Raw genomic sequence first — 17,852 nt, 5'->3', positions numbered from 1 at the left:
TTCGTTCTCCCTCTCTTCTCGCCAACGTGATTCGGAGGATTGAGGACTTTGGGTGGTGACAGCTATGTTTGCTCATAAGGGTGCGTGTGAGCCTTTGAATTTCTTCCAAATCCGTTTTAGTCCAATTGAGAATGCTAAATAAATAAGTCAATATAGGAATTGCATAGGTGTTAATTGCCTGAATCAGATTACCTGCATTTAATTCGGATTTAAGTAAGAACCTTACTCGTTGTGTATACTGGTTCTTACTCCTGGTTTTAGCTTGTGTTATGTTCGAGCAGTCTGGCTTGTTGGAATCCCAAATATTTGTAAGTCTTGCCATTTTCCATAGCCTGCATTATGTCACCGTTTTGGAGCTTAACGTCTCCATCCACCATGACACCCTTCTCGATGAAGGTTTTTCACTTATTAAGACCAAATTCCATATAGATTTCATTGAAGAATTTTTGCGTAATGTCTAGCAGCTATCGCGTTTGTTGTTGCTTTGCTGCGTAAAGCTTTATATTACCTATGTAGAGGAAATGCGAGACAATACAATTGGTGTTTCTGTTGGCTGTGATTTTAAAACCATATTTGGTGTCATTTAACATGGTAGATAGTAGGTTCATTCCGAGGTAAAACCACAATAGACTTAGAGAGTTGCCCTGGTAAATTCCCTTACGAATAGATATTTCCTCCGTTGTTAAATACTTACCATTTAAGTTAAGGTGAAGGTTTGTCCGCCAGGTTTTCTTTATGGTGAAAAGAAATTTAATTATGGTGGGGTGAATTTTGTGGATCTCTAAAAATTTAATAAGCACGTTGTCGAATGCCTTCTTGTAATCTTCGAAGGCAGTGCATATATTTCTTTGGTTGTTCTGAGCCTGCTTGAGAATTAAAGAATCTACAATAAATTGTTCTTTACGCCCATGGTGCTCTCGCTTACATCCCTTCTGCTCTTCGGCTAAAATATTGTTAAGTTTGACATGCCTGTAAATGCGGTTAGTTAAGCATGATGTTAGTATTTTATATAATGTTGATAGGCATGTAATTGGTCTATATTAAGTAGGATCTTCAGTTTGTTCACCCTTAGGCAGCATATTTGTCATACCCAGTGTAAGTAACCTTGATGAGTCTTCCGGATGGTAAAGAAGGTGTGTGAACTGAAGTGCCAGAAAATTATATATGCTGGTATATTGTTTGCACCAGAAGTTCTGGATATTATCAACTCCTGGTGCTTTCCAATTGTTGGTTAATTTAATTACCTCCGAAATTTCTTCAGCTGTTAATTCCTCAAAGAGCATCGGTGGGGTATTTACCTTGTCCATTTCTGAACATAAGGTTCTCTCTACTTGGCATGGCTTGACTGTTGCTGTTAGACTGACATCCGAATTTTCTGTAGAACACTTTTTGATTGTTGTTAAATAGGGCGTTTTGTGGTTTTCTTTTGGTGCATTTTACATATCTGGATAACCGCTTAGCTTTAGCCTTTAGTTTTTGCTTAAGCAGATCAATATACTCAAACATGCTGTTGATGTTCTGAATGCTTCGTATGAGTACCGATTTTTTTAGAGCTTTTTCTAACTCGGTTTCTAAGGCCACCTAGATGGTTTTGGATTCTTATGGAACTCGGTGAGTCGACCTAGTTCTCCCCGAATATTATCAATCGCGCCCTCTAGTTGTCGCTGCTACCAAGATTTTAAACTTTTGTTATTATTATTACCACTGAATTCATTTCTAGACGGGTAAACTGCTTGATTATCTATATAACTGCATATGAATGGAGTCGTTCTAGGTTGTGACAGTCTATGGTGTTATCCCGTAAGAGAGTATTTACAGCCGTAATAATATCATTAGTGTACTTACTTGTTCTGAGTTTTGGTAGTTTCGGCCTGCGGGCAGGATTGGTGCCGTCAGATTCCGCCAGTGCTCTAGAGAGCTCCGATTACTCCATTTACTACTGGGGGAACTTCTTCCTCGTTCTGGAGTTCAAAGAGCACCTCCGCTCGAATCTGCTGCAACATAGGGGCAACGAGCAGGTTCTTTGTTAGAATTGCTCGCCGCTGGTCAGCAACGCGCTGTTCCGTAAGATGTTGTAGTTCGAAGTACTTATCAACAAAAGCATGATGAAGAGCGCATCTATAGATGGTCAGATCTGTTTCCATTTTGGTAATTTTAAAGTAGCACCGCATTATGAAGGAATTTATCTCTGTAGTCCAGCTTTTGTGGTCAACGGCAAATTGACTTTCGTCGCCGCAGAAACATCAAAAGCTGGTGGAGGGGAATTGGTCCTGTGTTCCTCTGGAGTGGTGGGGTTTGCAGTAGCACTACTCGGCGTCACGCTGCGCCTGCTGCTAGCCGAGGGAGATGGTAGCTCATTATTTGAACAGGTCTCGCTGCCAGAAGCCTGAACGCGACAAGAGGTTTTGGTGGTACAATGCCGATTCACCCGTTTATTCCAAAGATTGTACATCATAGAGAGTTGCATTTTAGACCTACTGCCAGGTGATTTTTGAATGCGATGTTTACTTCTCAAGGATGGGTAGGAAGATACGTATAGGGGAAAATGGAGAATGATAGTGAATGACAGGATACAGGTTTAGGACAGCGGACAGCTGCTCCACAAAGTCGCCTTTTACGACAGGTGGGATATACCCTGGGGATTCTATGCCCCGCACCCCAGGCGGGGTTTATTATTATTATATATTATTATTATTATTAATATTATTATTGTTATTAATATTATTATTATTAATATTATTTTTATTATTATTATTATTATTATTATTATTATTATTATTATTATTATTTTTCTGTTTGAGCTCGCTAATAGCGGTGTTGACAATTTCATCGGTCTGAAGGCAAGATGAATTTTGCTATGGTAGATTTAGGAACTTTCGAACAATGTTGCATGTATTCAGTATAACAGATTTCTGTATAGTGACAATCGTTCAGGAGGAAAGACCCAATGCGTTAAGGTTTTTAGACAGTGTTAAAGGGACAATTCCAGTGGATGAAATAACTAGAGGGAGTATTTATACATTATCTTGTTGTTTTATCTCGTGAGCTAGATCTGCGTATTTAGCAAGTTTAGTGTGTGTCGTTTCTAGGACATTATTGGTATTTGGCACTGCTATGTCAATTAGAAAGGTTTTCTTTTGGGCTTTGTTTATTAAGATTATATCTGGTCTGTTTGAAGTCAGCGTCCTATTGGTCAAAACAGTTCTGTCCCAGTAGAGGCAAAAGTCGTCATTTTCAAGTACAGTTTCTGGTTTGTACTGGTAATAGGGGCAAGTTTCGCCAATTAGATGATAAAGTGTTAGAAGATGATAAAGAAGATGCCAAACTGCCTACTTTTAGCATAAATGATACTCGATCCACCCTTCTTATATTTCATATTTTTGTATTCTTTTCACATATGATATAGTACATACACACTAGTATATTTTGCTTATCACAAAATTTGAACATTATGATACCATCACTCTGTATGTCATAATAGGGTTATCCTTAAAAATAAATAAAAATATCCTGAAAAATGCTCTCCGTTAATTAAATTAAGCTCCGAAGACACATTATTCGCATTAAAAGTCATTTTCGAATCAGCCGCTAATTACTGTTTCACTGAGTAAGAATTTATCGTTTTTCCTTGCCTAATTAAAAAAGGGTAGATTAAGTACTATATTACAAATATATTAAAGAAAGGAGTAAAAAGCTGTAGAGGTATGCAATGTAGAAAGCCACACAAATACATATATTTTTTGGGATAAGAAAAACAAAAAAGTGTACCTAATTGATTGCCAAACGTGTGAATTAGAATAGATATCTAAGGATTAGGTGAGGGTGATTCTGAGAGTAATTACGTAGATAAAAAAAATTGAATGGCAAACAATAATTAACCATAAGAAATGTATAAAGAATTGGACATAGGTAAACCTAAATTATTCAATTTGCTAAACTTTTCGAATTATTCTTATAACTAGAGTAACGAAGACTAAAAAAACGGTGTTATTACTTTTTTTAACCAACCTCCTAATATTATTAAAATTAAATAATTTAATTTTTCATTATTCATTTTTCTTTTTATGCTTGAAATTTCCAAACGATTAACAAGCTTCGGGTCATTTTTTTATACCAATGGAAGGCTATGTAATGTTGCACTTTAAATAGTTAATTAGCAAGCAAGCGTTTATTATTAATAAAAATTTAAAAAATTAAACTATTTTAAATACATTAGGGGGCCTAATTTACTCTTTTGCGTTCCCAGGTTTTTGAAGAGTTATATCCAAATGGTTATAACTTACATTATTCGTAAAATTTAAAGTAGAGTTTAAAATAATGAATTAGTTCGAGGATAACACGAGAACCTTCTATCGGAGAAGGAATTATCCTTGAATCGGAGATATTCAACAAGGTGGTTAAGCGGAAGCTACTTGTTTAAACCAGGTTATTAAGCAAATAGCAAATCGAATATGAAAATTGATACGTTTGCGATAACAGAACATATTGCCGTGCTAGTCAGTTTATTACTTAGGTGATAAATCAAATTGTTCTGTGGTTTGAATAAATAGGCATATGGCTTCTTATAGAATATGGCTTGAAAATTAGGCTGTGCTACAATGGGCTAGTATGTCGATGCAAATTATAAAGCATAATTTAAATTTGAATATATTGTGTTAAAAAGGAAACTATTAGTATTAAAGGCAAGAGAAAAATGTATCTCACTTAATTTTACATGATATATTTGCTTGGGTTTTTCCATATTTATTACTATTCTACTATCTTGCTAGCCCCAGCAGATGCTGCTCTACAGCAACTTTGTCAAATGTATTTCTCGTTATCTTGTTTGAAAAATACTCAGTTTCCACTTCATTCAACAAATTATCGAAATTGCCACGTCAATTAGCTGTTCGTGACTATTAAACGTAAACGCTCCAACGTTGCCAAAGTTTGTTGTAATATCAGGTTATATATAACGTCATGGCTTCATAGCACATAACGTTTAACGTTTCAGATGCTATACTGATAAGCTGCAAGTCATAATTTGCAGGCAAATTCTTTGTGGGTCATTCTCCAAAGCAAAATTTTATCTTACCTTATCTTATTTTATTCAAAATATTTAATTTTGTTGGGTTATTCCTGGACACTACTGAAAAAATAGCCTTATAAGAAACTACACTCTTTTACACTTTTAATTTACAATACTACCACTGTACCAAATATAGTATAACAAAATTTTAAGACTATACCCCCATAAAGAACGCAATAAATTTACAAAAAAAATGTTCAATAAATAAAATTTTTATTCAAAATAGTTTCCATTTAAAGTGATATACAAGTTGACCCGAACCTATCGCAGAACCATTCTTCCTTTCCAAATCCATTTTTAAATTTGGAAACAGAAGGCAGTGAGTATGACGGATTGAGCACAGAAACCATTTTTTTTTTCACAAAAATTGAGTGTTAGCGGCTACGGTATGTGATGGTGCATTATCGTATAAGAAAGACAAATAAGTTAGTCTATCCGCAACTCAAATCTAACATTAGCAGTTTTTGTACACAAGCGATCCAGCACTTTTTCGTAGATTACATTTACAGTTAAGTAGTACTAAAAGAACAAATTCTTTCTTGATTCTGCCTTTAGAATAAAAAACAGAATAACATTGTCATAATTTTTGATCTTTAAAAGTGCAACTTTCTTGGTTGCGGCGACTTTTCACCAACCCATTCAGCACTTCACAAGTGTCTTGTTGCAGGGTTGTTTACTAAACACCAACTTTCGTCACTTGAAGTAATAGATTCAAGGAAGATTGGCTGATTGATACTCGTAATATACCACGCAAACTGCTACTGGAGAACTGGATGTAATCCGATAAATTTAAATCTTTATATAGAGCTAGACGCAGGTTACAGCAACTAATTCTTGAAGTTTTTTAAAAATAAGCAAGTAGTATGGATTTTATAGACAGTTTAAGACTGTTTAGGGACACAATATGCATAGGACTTCTGAGAAATGAATGTAAAGAGTGTTGAGATCCTGGGTCACCCAACAGTTTGTTAAAGAGACAACATTTGAAAGGTATCCACTATTTTTTTAAATTGAAATTGGGTCAAGCGTTCCTTTAATATATATTAATTTTTATTGATTAAAAATCGCACTACCATTTTAGAGCTTATAGAGCGGGAAAAAAACACAAAGTTGTGGGCAATTGTGTACGGCTTTTCGTTATTTTCATGCAGTTCCTGCATCAACTTAACGTTGTACGAATGGAACAATTTAAGAACACTTTGAAGCAAGTAAAACTATTTGGATACTTATATGACTAACACTAGTAAAACTATTCAATTTTCTTATACTAACCCTCCTATCTATTGCTTTTTTCCTATTACTGCTATTGATTTATATTTGCATTTCGTGCCGTGTATTTCAAAGTTAATATTGTTAAATTTTTTTAAAACTTCTTCCAAGAAAGTCAATCGACTTAAAAAAAGGTTCTGTACAGGAAAGTAAGAATTCCTTTTTTATTGACTCTAAGGATTTGGGAATTGTTTTTGAAAAAAAAAATACATTAAACTTATACCTTGGAGTGAACCACTCTGTAATTTGAAAAACAACTATGAAATCAAACAACTATATAAGCAAACAAATCAAAATCTATTATTTTCTTAAATGATGTCTCAAATGATGCAGTTTCAGGCAAACCGGCGGCACATCTAAAGAAAACCCCGACAGCTTACATCGCAGTTTCTGCAATATCTGCGAAATCATCGGAGCCTAAAGAGGATTTCCTATTGGAAACAGAGTTGCATCAGCTCAAGCCGTGGAAAAATAAACTTTCGTCCCAAAAAGTCTAAGCGTATACAGGTGATTTCTTAGAATATTGTAGCTTATAAAATACAGAGGTTTGTTGTAAATATTAAAATAGTTTTTCATCTATTACTTCACTACAGAGCGTTTCTGGATATCATATCAATATTGCTAAAAGCAAATAATTTTTTTTTAAGTTTGGGAATATTATTTTTACTCGTATGTTTAATCATTAATCGTTTAACTTAATGTTACAATAATATTGTCTCTTATTTAAAATTCTAATTTAAGAAAATATAGCTAAAAGTGTATATCACCGTTAAATTTTTAGGAGGCCCTACTAGAGCTTCTTTAGTTTTAGGTCACACATATGTATAATTATGTAAAATATTTAAGAATGTATATTTTATAATACATTTAGTAATTAGTAATTAATATCAATTAATATCATAAAACTATAGATTTTTCTAGAATAAGAGTATCTTATAATATGTAAATTTACTGTAAGTAATGCGTTCATTTTATAGCATTTCTAGGCATGTAACTATAAAATAAGCAAGCTTGGCATATGCACATTATTGATAAATTAACACGTACAAACAGACTTAAATTATATATTATTATAAACTAGCTACATTCCAATAAAAACATTTTAGTATCAGTTTTGGGGGGTATTTGAATTTAAAGATACGTTTTGCTAGAAGACAGCTGCCAGAAATAAAGAAGATATCGTGAATGTACGTGGACAACGCCGTCAAACATGCTGGAAAGTAAATATTTCTGGGAAATAGTTATATCAACAAGATAATATGTACTTTTGCTATACATATAGAGTCGGAATACATAAAAGTAGGTTTAATAAAATTTATCTAGCATGGAGACTCACTCTCCAGTTCAAAGATTGCGGTTAACTTAAAAAAAAACCCTCAACTAAAGTCCTTCTCCTTAAAATTTGAAGCATGACAACTTGTAAATTTCGGTATTTTTTTAAATTAATTTCCTATTATTATAAATTAACCATACCTCCATGTAGTCACCGATCGAGTTTAAAAATCATGGTAATCAAAGGGTTTTAAAAGAGGAGGTTGTAAAGAAAAGTTGCTTATTCAGTGAGCGAAGGATGATGTGTAAATCAATGTAAATCCTTTTCTATTGCTACAGTAAGGACTTTGTCTAGCCTGCATTATTCAAATTATATTACTAGGATGTATATTACATTACTGATTTTTATCTAAGAATATATTTTGAAGTTTACTGAAGAACAGCATAAGATTAATTAAAACAGCAACTATTTATAGACTCAATACAGTTCATTAACTAAGCAAAGATACGAGAAAGGTCTGAACAGTTTCCGACCTAAGGAAAATTCAAAAAGTTTTTTCTTTAAAATCATTTCTCTATATAGTATCATTGTTAGTCTTTACACTTTTCCTGCTCCCATCTCTTTAAGCCGTCCATATAGTGCTTCGTAAAATAATTGTTTATAAGGTGGTTGCCTCCTCATTTGGAAAAAATCTCTTTTTTTGGAGCTAAATCTAGTGAATAAGGTGAAAAAAGAAGAAATTCAAACCATCATTCATAAAACAAATAAGCTCATTGTCTTCATAAAACAGATTTTTTTCCACAAAAATGACAATTTTTGGTTAATTTCTGCTTTGAGCAGCTGTAGTGGTTTTTCTGGTTTAAAGATCATCGATTAATATAACTACATGACTATCACAAAAAACAGTCGCCTCCACTTTCAACAAATAGCAGCTCCTAGTTGGAAAAAGGGTTAGTTGGAACCAATTCCTTCTTCACAATCTGTGTTGACCGTATTTTTGTTTTCGGTGTATCCAAGTTTAGCATACGATTTTTAATCAGCACCAAAACTCTGATTTATTACACCTATACTGCTGCAACAGACCAACGAAAATGTTGTTTTGAGGAGATTTTTAGTCTAATGTGAGCAAATGCGGCACAAACACGTGGATAGCATCGTCATGGTCCATGTTCATAACCTCTGCTATTTCTCTCGCTTAAAATCAACGTCAATTTGGTGAATTTTATGATTATCGTCAGTGGCTGCACTATCTGTGTTTTGAGCGTACAGCCAAGCTGGTACGGCTACGTTTAAATTGAGTTGCCAAAAATTTTACATCTAGGATCCAACTCATTTTTCGTCGGCGTAATCGTATTTTTGTTCAAAGAAACAAAATCATAAAAGTACTCAAACCATTGTTAAACAACAACTACTTTGATTTTTTTTTAAGTTCCATCAAAAGTTATTGAGATTCACTTCAACTTTACAAATCAATCATCAACGGATGTTAATAGAGTAATGCAGTATACGAAAGCTAATGTGGTCTACTTTTTTAAGAAAGTGGCAACAGCTACTTCCTTGTCCTTAAGCGACCAATGCTGACAACTAGGTTATCAAGGGCTAAATCTGTTGACTTTCTTTGCATTCAGATCTCGCAATATAAGAGAGGTGCTCATCAATAATCTGTTTTATGTTTTTCAACAAAAATGGTCTCGATAATTTTCACCCATTATTTGTATGCCAGGCTGATCCTAATAGTTTTATTAGACGAAGACAAAGGATTTTTTTTCGTTAAGAAACCATCCCAATCCGTAAACCATTATGGGTCTAAGGTTGACCCTATCTAGCCTTTCATAATAATAATAATAATAATAAGCTTTATTTTCAACAGGCTAGAAATACCCAGTTACAGAAAAATTAATTAAATATATAAATGTACAAGTACGAATGCATGAACTATATTAGATCCATGCAACTAAACTATACAAGAATTGCTAAATAATAAAATAAAAGGTGAGTTTGAGAAAATAAATAATAAAAAATCAACACTAAATTAGAATTAAGAATTAATTTAAATCAAAAGAGCAGTAAAAAATGAGTAAATAAATGTATTCAAACTAAGTACTAAGTAACCTAGCCTCCCCCACCGACCATACGCAGGTGACTCAAGTGCCAGATTGTCATGGTGAATATCACAAGAATCGGCAATAGTGTTAAAGTTTTGACACATAAAGTGAATATGACTCTGGTTTAGAATGTTGGACCTGGCTGTGTCAAAGTTAAAAGCTGAACAAAAACTAGATCCTGGGCGTGGTATATGAAACCAAATCCTTTGTAAAAGAGATGGGCAGTCAATTTTATGGTTAAGTAAACTAAACAAGAGTTTCACCGAATGCATTTCACTTCTCTTCGCAAGTGACCGTTCAGTATATCTAGACAGCAGCAGGTTATGGTCAAAACCCCTTGGAGGATAGACTCCATAATCCTTAAATGCCAAACATTTAAGGAATCGCCGTTGGACTGGTTCAAATTGGTGAATGTGCTGGTTGTAAATGGGAGACTAAATGAGGGAGCTGTAGTCCAGCCTGGATCTAACAAATGCATAGTAGAGAGTTTTGGCAGTGGCAGTGTTCGAAAAAAGTATGCAAATTCTAATAATAAAGTCCAGCATGCGAGTAGCTCTAGATACAGTATCTTCGATGTGAGGAATAAAAGAAAATTCTTGGTCAAAGGTGACTCTAAGATCCTTAAAGCAGGTAGGCATTACTAGAAACTCTCCATTGACTGAGTAATTAAAGACAACTGAACTTTGGATTCGAAAGTAGCTGGCCACATTACACTTGGAAACATTACAGTTAAGCCTGTTCAAAGTGCACCAATGGTGTACAGTATTGTTCTCTTGCAGTTGACCACAATCTGCCATAGAGTCAATCCTATGGAAAAGCTTTGAGTCATCAGCATATGCTAACCGAGAGGGTGGAGATCAAGTCATTAGCGAAAACGTTAAAGAGATGGGGGCCCAAGTTAGAGCCCTGAGGAACTGCAGAGATGGGTGAAAAATAAAACTAAAGATTTCGATCCCTGCAAACTGAGAGCGGTCAACTAAATAGGAGTTAAGGAGCTTTATCAAACGACCGGAGAATCCAAACTGGCGTTCAAGCTTATTTAATAGGATGAAGTGGTCAATCTGGTTAAAAGCCTTTTGAAAGTTTGTGTAGATAACATCGATTTGACCTCTATCATTAAGTGCTTCACACACAAACTCAGAGAAGAATGCTAGGTTTGTAGTACATGATCCATAGTCTCTCTAGTTTGTAGTACATGGTCCAGTACATCGACCAGAAACGAAGCCATCTTGATCGTTGGCCAGCATGGACTTAACCTTGGAAAAAATTAATTTATAAAGAGTCAACTCGAATAACTTTGAGAAACTACATAGAATGGATATAGGGCGGTAATTCTCTATTGTTCCAGCATCGCCCTTTTTAAGGATAGGGCAAACTTTGGCTTGCTTCCAGATATTGGGAAAAATACCTGTGATCATTTTTAGATCTAAAGTATGCTTTTTCTATTTTTATTGATAAAAGTTCTAAAAACTCGATGCCTGACTATTTGATGGACGTATCCTACTCTAGTTGAATAGTTGAGCGGGAACACACCGCTTTGGTTAATTTTTGTACTACCCCAGGATGTATAGTGGGCATTTGCATGAACACATATATTTGACACATTGTATCTTGTATAGTAGGCTCTTCATGTACGGGATGCTGAGTAAATTAAATTTCTTTCCCAACTGCTCCTGGTACGAATATGTGAGCAGTTATATACTATACCTGCAGTAGCCCTGCTGCAGTGGCCTGTAACAAGAAGGTGCTTAATATCTTTCCTGATAAACATGCTCTCCCTAGGGTTAGTACTAGAGAGAGGTTCAATTATCTTAGCATAGATCTGTTTATTGTATGAAAGGAATGATGTCTTGGCTTTCCTTCTCTCCAACTCCCGAGAGCAACGTTAACGCCAACTTTAACAGTTGGCGTTGCCCTTATCTTTTTGTTCATATCGAGAAAAGATATCTGTGAAGCCTCCTTACCAGCGACATGCATCAATGAATCCAAAGTTATTGAGATGAACTGATTATTGAACTGATAATCAAATCGTCGAAATTCAAATCTAACTAATATTTAATTTTTTATGAACACGCTTGTTGTAATATTTATATAGAATTTGAGAAAATATTTTTTTTAGATAATTTAGTAAAAATTAGGTTTTTTTTTTTAATATATCTCAGAAACTAGGAGTGAAAAATAGCTTAACTTAACTTTACTTAAAAGTAATGTATCCTTAAAAAAGAAAATAACTAAAGTAAAATCACTTTCGTTTCTTAGGGATTCTTTAAGTATCCAAATTGCTCTGAATTGCCAAAATGGGCTATTATATATAAAAAACTTATATTTAATAATTTATTAAGAATTCCACTAAAATCGTTTAACGGGTAAGCAAGACATCTTATTTTTTGTACATTTTAAATATTATTTTATGAAGAAAGAATTTAGCACTAATTTGCTAGTCTACTGGTATTTTCTTCGAAACTTTCAAGAACATCATATATAAATGTAGCTACATACTATACTGTTTTTAGAACCTACCTACATATCTTAGCCGAACAAAAATAGGTAGATTTTTATTCATTTTATTAATATGCTGTTAATGATGCAAGTAAAATTTGTCAAATATGTAAACTTCCCTAGCATTTAGTCTAAGTAATTAACAATGTAAAATTGTAAACAGATAGAATAGAAAAAAATATTGTAGACGTATAACGTAAAAGAACTGGAATATTTTTTTTGTATATAAATAAAAGTTAAATATAAAATTTGCATTTTATTTCAACTTTCTACTAGTTTTAGATCTCCACAAAAGCATACTTGACTTGACACAACCTTCGTTACCCAGACATTTCTGAATGATAAAAACGCTTTTCTTGGTACGCCTATAATACTCATGTAATTAAATTATTAAAGATATAAAAAAAGTACATCTAAGGGAGCAAAATATGTTTCAAGTAGCCAGTAATACAATATTATATTACTGTTTTTTTTTAATTTATATTACTGTTAGGTCCTATTACCGTTTTCTCATTTAATAGAAGAGATATTAGATTGAAAACGTAAGTTTCACGAAATTGAACAAAAAAGAAGCTTTAGGGTTTACAAATATATTTTTTCTTTCACATCATTTTTGCGAAAAGTACTCAAAAATATTTCTTGCCTTGTATGATGCAGTACCTCGCAAGCGCAGATCATGTATTGGAGAGTTTCTGATTCTTTTTTGCAAAGACAATTGGTCAGGTTTCCGTTATACACACCAGTTCTATTTTGATGTTCCTTAATTGCCATGGGATAAGATAGTTATCAATTTGTCTCTTCTAAGAGGTAAAGGCTCTCTATTTTTTCCCTCATGGAAAATTTCTTGTTGTCCCTGTTCAAATATCTAATTTTCCTTCAGTGAACATGGTATTGTCTCATAATTGAAATGCATATTTCTCTATTGGTTCCAATAGGCAGTTATTGTACATTTATGTCGGCTTCATCGGTCCCCACCAGTCGTAGTGCTCTGATTGGATCATATCCTCACGAACCCTACGGTCACTGTTATTCCACCCCAATCAGCACAGATACGTACTAAAGGCGTATTTTATACGTACTCCACGGTCTTTTGGGGTACGTATACAGTACGTACCCCAAAAGACGTATTACGTTATACCGTATCCAGGATGTTTACACAAAATAACTTATTTCATACAAAAATATAAGTATAAGAATATAAAACAAAACGTGTATATGTCTAAAAAACCAAACAAAAAAAGAACGTTTAAGAAAATACAAAAAAAAACATCATTTGTTCTTCGCAACTATTGTGAAATACAGTCTTCAATTTTCTTTGTGCTTGCAATCCCTGTTTGTAGCGCTGCAGCTTAAAATTATATTTTAAAATAATTAACCAATTCATTATTACTAAAATGAATAGCTAACTATGCCCTTACCATGAATTGGGCTAGATCGTAATAGATCCTTCCTATCACTGAGTGAACAGTAAAACTAAATTCAAATGTAATAAGAAAATGCTATTATAAGCCGAATTTTAATAAATCCCAAATTCACAGGTGTAAACTTTTATTACAAAGGGACAACCCACACCAAACGCCAATACTGCCAAACCGACTGAAAAAAGGGCATTCGTTCTCGCATCTGTCGCTTGTCTTAAACACTGTCAACACTTATTTTTACTCAATTACTTATTTTAAGTCAATTACTTATTTGACAGTCAGTGGGGGCAACAAAAACACTGGGTTGCTTTTGCGACCGATCTTAATCCCTTGGTCCTTTATAAAGAGGGAATCTTAATTTGACAGTAGTCTCGTCTCATTTATACCGAAATCGTTGACTTTTTCTATCAAAACAAAGAAGCATGCAAATAATTTTCTTCTATTTACCCTACTGAATTTAGAAATATTGAAAATAAAACTTTGAAGTATTTCAAAATACGTATATTTGATAATAATTTTTTCCTGGCATATAGTTTTTTGTATTAAAACATTTAGTATAAAAAAATGTATATGTTTTTTTTTTAATGGTTTTATAATCCATAAGAGCTTAAATATTTTCTAAGTATTTATATGCACAGGGATGTATAATAGGTCCGCGGGACTAAGTAATGTACGTGCGAACTACTTATCCAAAAGTATATACAAAAGACGTTATTTTTATAACAATGGACGTATGGACATAAAAATTACGTACCTAGGACGTATGATTCTGTTTGGGACTTCACATCTTGGACACTAAAGCGTAAAGAAAAGTTATTCTTAGCAATCATGTGATTTTTATAATTTCGAATGTTTGATTCTCACAGATTATCCGGATTGTTTAATATCCCATCAAACCAAGTCGACTGTTCCAGTGTAATTCCAGTCTGGCTTTATCTTGAATAGTGAAATAAAGCGAGTCCAGAAAAGCCTTTAAGGCTGTGGGCATTATTTTCAGAGCCCCTTTTATAACCAGACAAGCTGGTTTTTGTATTTTACTCAGCGAACACTTTTGATAATATTGACGCATTGGTAGATAGAGATGAAGCCTATATCTATCAATCGATTCATCTACCTAAGGTCGATTTATCTATCATAAGGATAGTTTTAGGATATAATGGATTCAGGATAAACTCCTGAAACAATATTGAGTTATTTCCTACTATTTGACTTCTCTGGAAAAAGGAATTTATCTGCCTGTCTCTAATACTAGTCCCTAATTTTCACCTATTGGTATATTGCCCTAATTAGGAAAATTGAGATTTTTCACTGTCCATTTTCTCACAACATTTAAGGCTAGTTGTAATTGCTCTGTTACTTTTGTATGGTACTAAACTTATACTATCATCATTCTCCAGTTTAACCACTCTGAGGTACCAGTTGAGTCTAATTTATTACCAATTTTTTAACTGTTTCAAACCTAAAATTCCGGGTGTGTAGAATTTCTCTTATAGCAAGAAGATGTAGATGCCTGTTTAAGCATTTATTGCGAGTTAGGATTCTTAATAATATAAATAAGTCGCCTTACTTTGCTTTGGAGCTATTATGATCTGGTATCATCTCTTTGACCTACCTACATCCTTCTGTTCTTCAATTTATCCTTGTTTTTTTTTTAATTAGTTTTTTTCTAAGATGAAGACATGGCTCGAAGCCTTCGAAGGGGCTAACGGAACCTTGTCTTGCTAGATCGTCAGCCGGTATATACATAATTGGGCCCCTTGCCTGTATTACCAGAAAATTGCTGAGCCTAAAATTTAGCTAGTGATGAGATTTTTAGAGTATTGTGATATTGCGAGAATTGAAATGTCATTGCGTTGAGAGAAAGAAACTGCAGACCGATGTCATTGGGAAACAGATAACGCAACAGTCTCCTTGGCTTCCCACGGTACCCAAATTCAAGTCAAATAATGTCAGGTAGAGCAAAAAAAATTCAATAACCATGCTAGTAAAATCCACCAAATTACAGTTTCGCAGGATTCAAAAACGCAGAGAATAAAAACTTGGCGATATCCAGAAAAACCGAAATATTTGTAATATGCGCACATATTCTAATATGCCAGAAAATTCTCAAAAAACATAATTATGTTTTAAATGCAATCCGCATGAAAATTTTGACTCTCCCTAAAAATTTCTCTGGTATATGGGTGTAAATATAGTTATATCTATAGATTTATAACAACTAACGGACTTTACAACTAAACTGCAAATAAGGCATATAAAATTATTGATTTGTTAATTAGAACTACAAGGGATTTTAAGGATGAAAATAACATAAAATTTTATGTTTCACGGGCTAGGGCAACTTCACTTAAAATATGCCTGTTATCTGGTAATCCATTGCAGAAAGTAATTCTCTGAATACAAAAGGTTCAAAAAGTTATCTTAATTTTTAAAAAAAATCAACAATAATATGCTGAACATTTTTGGGATGCAAGAATTGTCTACCAGACGGTCAATACAAGTATTAGTAAATAATATAAAATATAAAAAATCATTTTAAATTAATTCTATTTATTATTACGTTCCTAAAATAAACTGAAGACCTTGACAGTTTCATCAATTCTACACTGACTCCAAAAGTTGTTCTGGCTCAAATCGTATATTCAGATTGCAACTCATAAAAAATAAAAATATTGTTGAAGAAGTAGTCCTTAAGTAAGCTTAAAAACTAAAATTCACACTTTAAAATCCAGAAAAGAGAAATCAACTTAATTTAACCAAAACTAGACCCCAGTCTATCTTGACCATCACTCGGCTAAAAGGGAATGTTTTAATTCAACTTTTTGTGAGGGTGGTGATAAATCCATTACAAACTTAAGCTTTCATGATTCTATCTTTATGTCTGAATTTCAAGAAAACACCTCAACACATGATACTCCAGATTTCAATTTTCACCCTAGATCACTTAATTTAAGCAACACCGTTTTTACAGATAAAGAAATACAAGTATTAAACTCTGGAATTAAATACAATTTTCATATTGTAAGTCCAAAAAAACAAGATTTGGAACTGTTGGCGGTCGACTGTGAACATGTATTCTAAATATTTTACCCTTAAAAGAAACTCTTTGGTCCCAGACGCCTTCTTGTTTAAGTAATTATTACAACAATTTACCATCTAGATTTGATTCAAACCTAAAAACTTTAAAAGACTTGAGGAGTAAAATAAAGAGCGATGATCTCACTCTGACCAAAGCAGAGAAAGGCAATTGTCTAGTAATTTTGAATAGGACTCAATACGTCGAAAAGTAGATTTATTCTTGTCTTCTGAAAATTTTTCGCACATTACTTTTTACTCTTTAGAGAAATTTTTCATCAGGTTTAAAAATACACTGAAGCAAGTATCAAACACTTTAGAATTTTTCGGGACTAATAAGTTTAAGCTAACGCCTATCAATCTATCCGCCCCTCTATTATATGGCCTTCCCAAAATCGATAAGCAACACATTCCTATTCGTCCTGTGGTGTCCTACTGTTCTTCTCCTTGTGATAAACTCAGCTCTTGGCTGAATCACATTTTACTTTCAATTACTAACTTTAAGTGTTCCTTTTCTATTAAAAATTCTTCACAACTAGCGGATGAATTAAAAGATCTGACTTTAACACCCGCAACCTTTCTAGACGTCTCTAATCTATTCCCAAGTATCCCCCTAGGTGATTGTGTGTTAAGGAATGTGCCAGGATTTCCCAAACTCATATTGATAATTTATGTCTTTTAGTTGAGTTAGTTCTACAACAAAATTGTTTCCAGTCCAATAGATCTTTTTACCAGCAAAACACAGGCGTCGCTATGGGCTCAAGCTTGTCTCCTCTGCTAGCAGAGATCTTTGTGTCTAATTTGGAACATAAAATTAAGAACAGTTCTTTTTTTCACCACATCTACTTTATCAAAAGATACGTGAATGATGTTTTTGTCATTTTTCAAGGGGATAAAGATGAGTTAAACACTTTTGTAACTTCTCTAAATGCCTTACACCCTTCAATAACGTTCACTTTTGAAATAGAGGAAAATGAGTCATTGCCTTTTCTGGATCTTAATTTAAAACACTTCAACAATAAAATTAAATTTTCGGTATATCGTAAACTCACAAGTACTGATCATACACGATCCTCTATAGTTCCAACCATCCCCATAGCCATAAACTTGCTTCGTTTCATTCGTATTTTTCAAGACTTTTT

The 17,852-nt window shown here is 33.5% G+C and overlaps 1 protein-coding gene across 4 annotated transcripts in view; it reads left to right on the top strand.

Moving 5' to 3' along the window:
* LOC126735066 (uncharacterized) overlaps nucleotides 1-12,439 on the top strand; it is a 207,905-nt gene extending 195,466 nt beyond the window's left edge. For 3 of the 4 annotated variants that reach the window (XR_007660270.1, XR_007660271.1, XM_050438959.1), the window contains one exon: nucleotides 6,677-12,439. Coding sequence is in view for 2 of the 4 variants with exons in the window: in XM_050438959.1 (XP_050294916.1) it covers nucleotides 6,677-6,834 (158 nt within the window). In the remaining 2 variants the exon portion in view is untranslated. Of the gene's footprint in view, nucleotides 1-6,670 lie in introns of all 4 variants that reach the window. The other variant, XM_050438958.1, reaches the window with a different exon arrangement.
* The last annotated feature ends 5,413 nt before the right edge of the window (nucleotides 12,440-17,852 follow it).

This window comes from Anthonomus grandis, chromosome 4 (assembly GCF_022605725.1).
Source record: "Anthonomus grandis grandis chromosome 4, icAntGran1.3, whole genome shotgun sequence".
NCBI classification, from domain to species: Eukaryota; Metazoa; Arthropoda; class Insecta; order Coleoptera; family Curculionidae; genus Anthonomus; species Anthonomus grandis.
The sequence above is the reverse complement of the archived record's forward strand: the minus strand, read 5'-3'. Positions and strand labels throughout refer to the sequence as shown.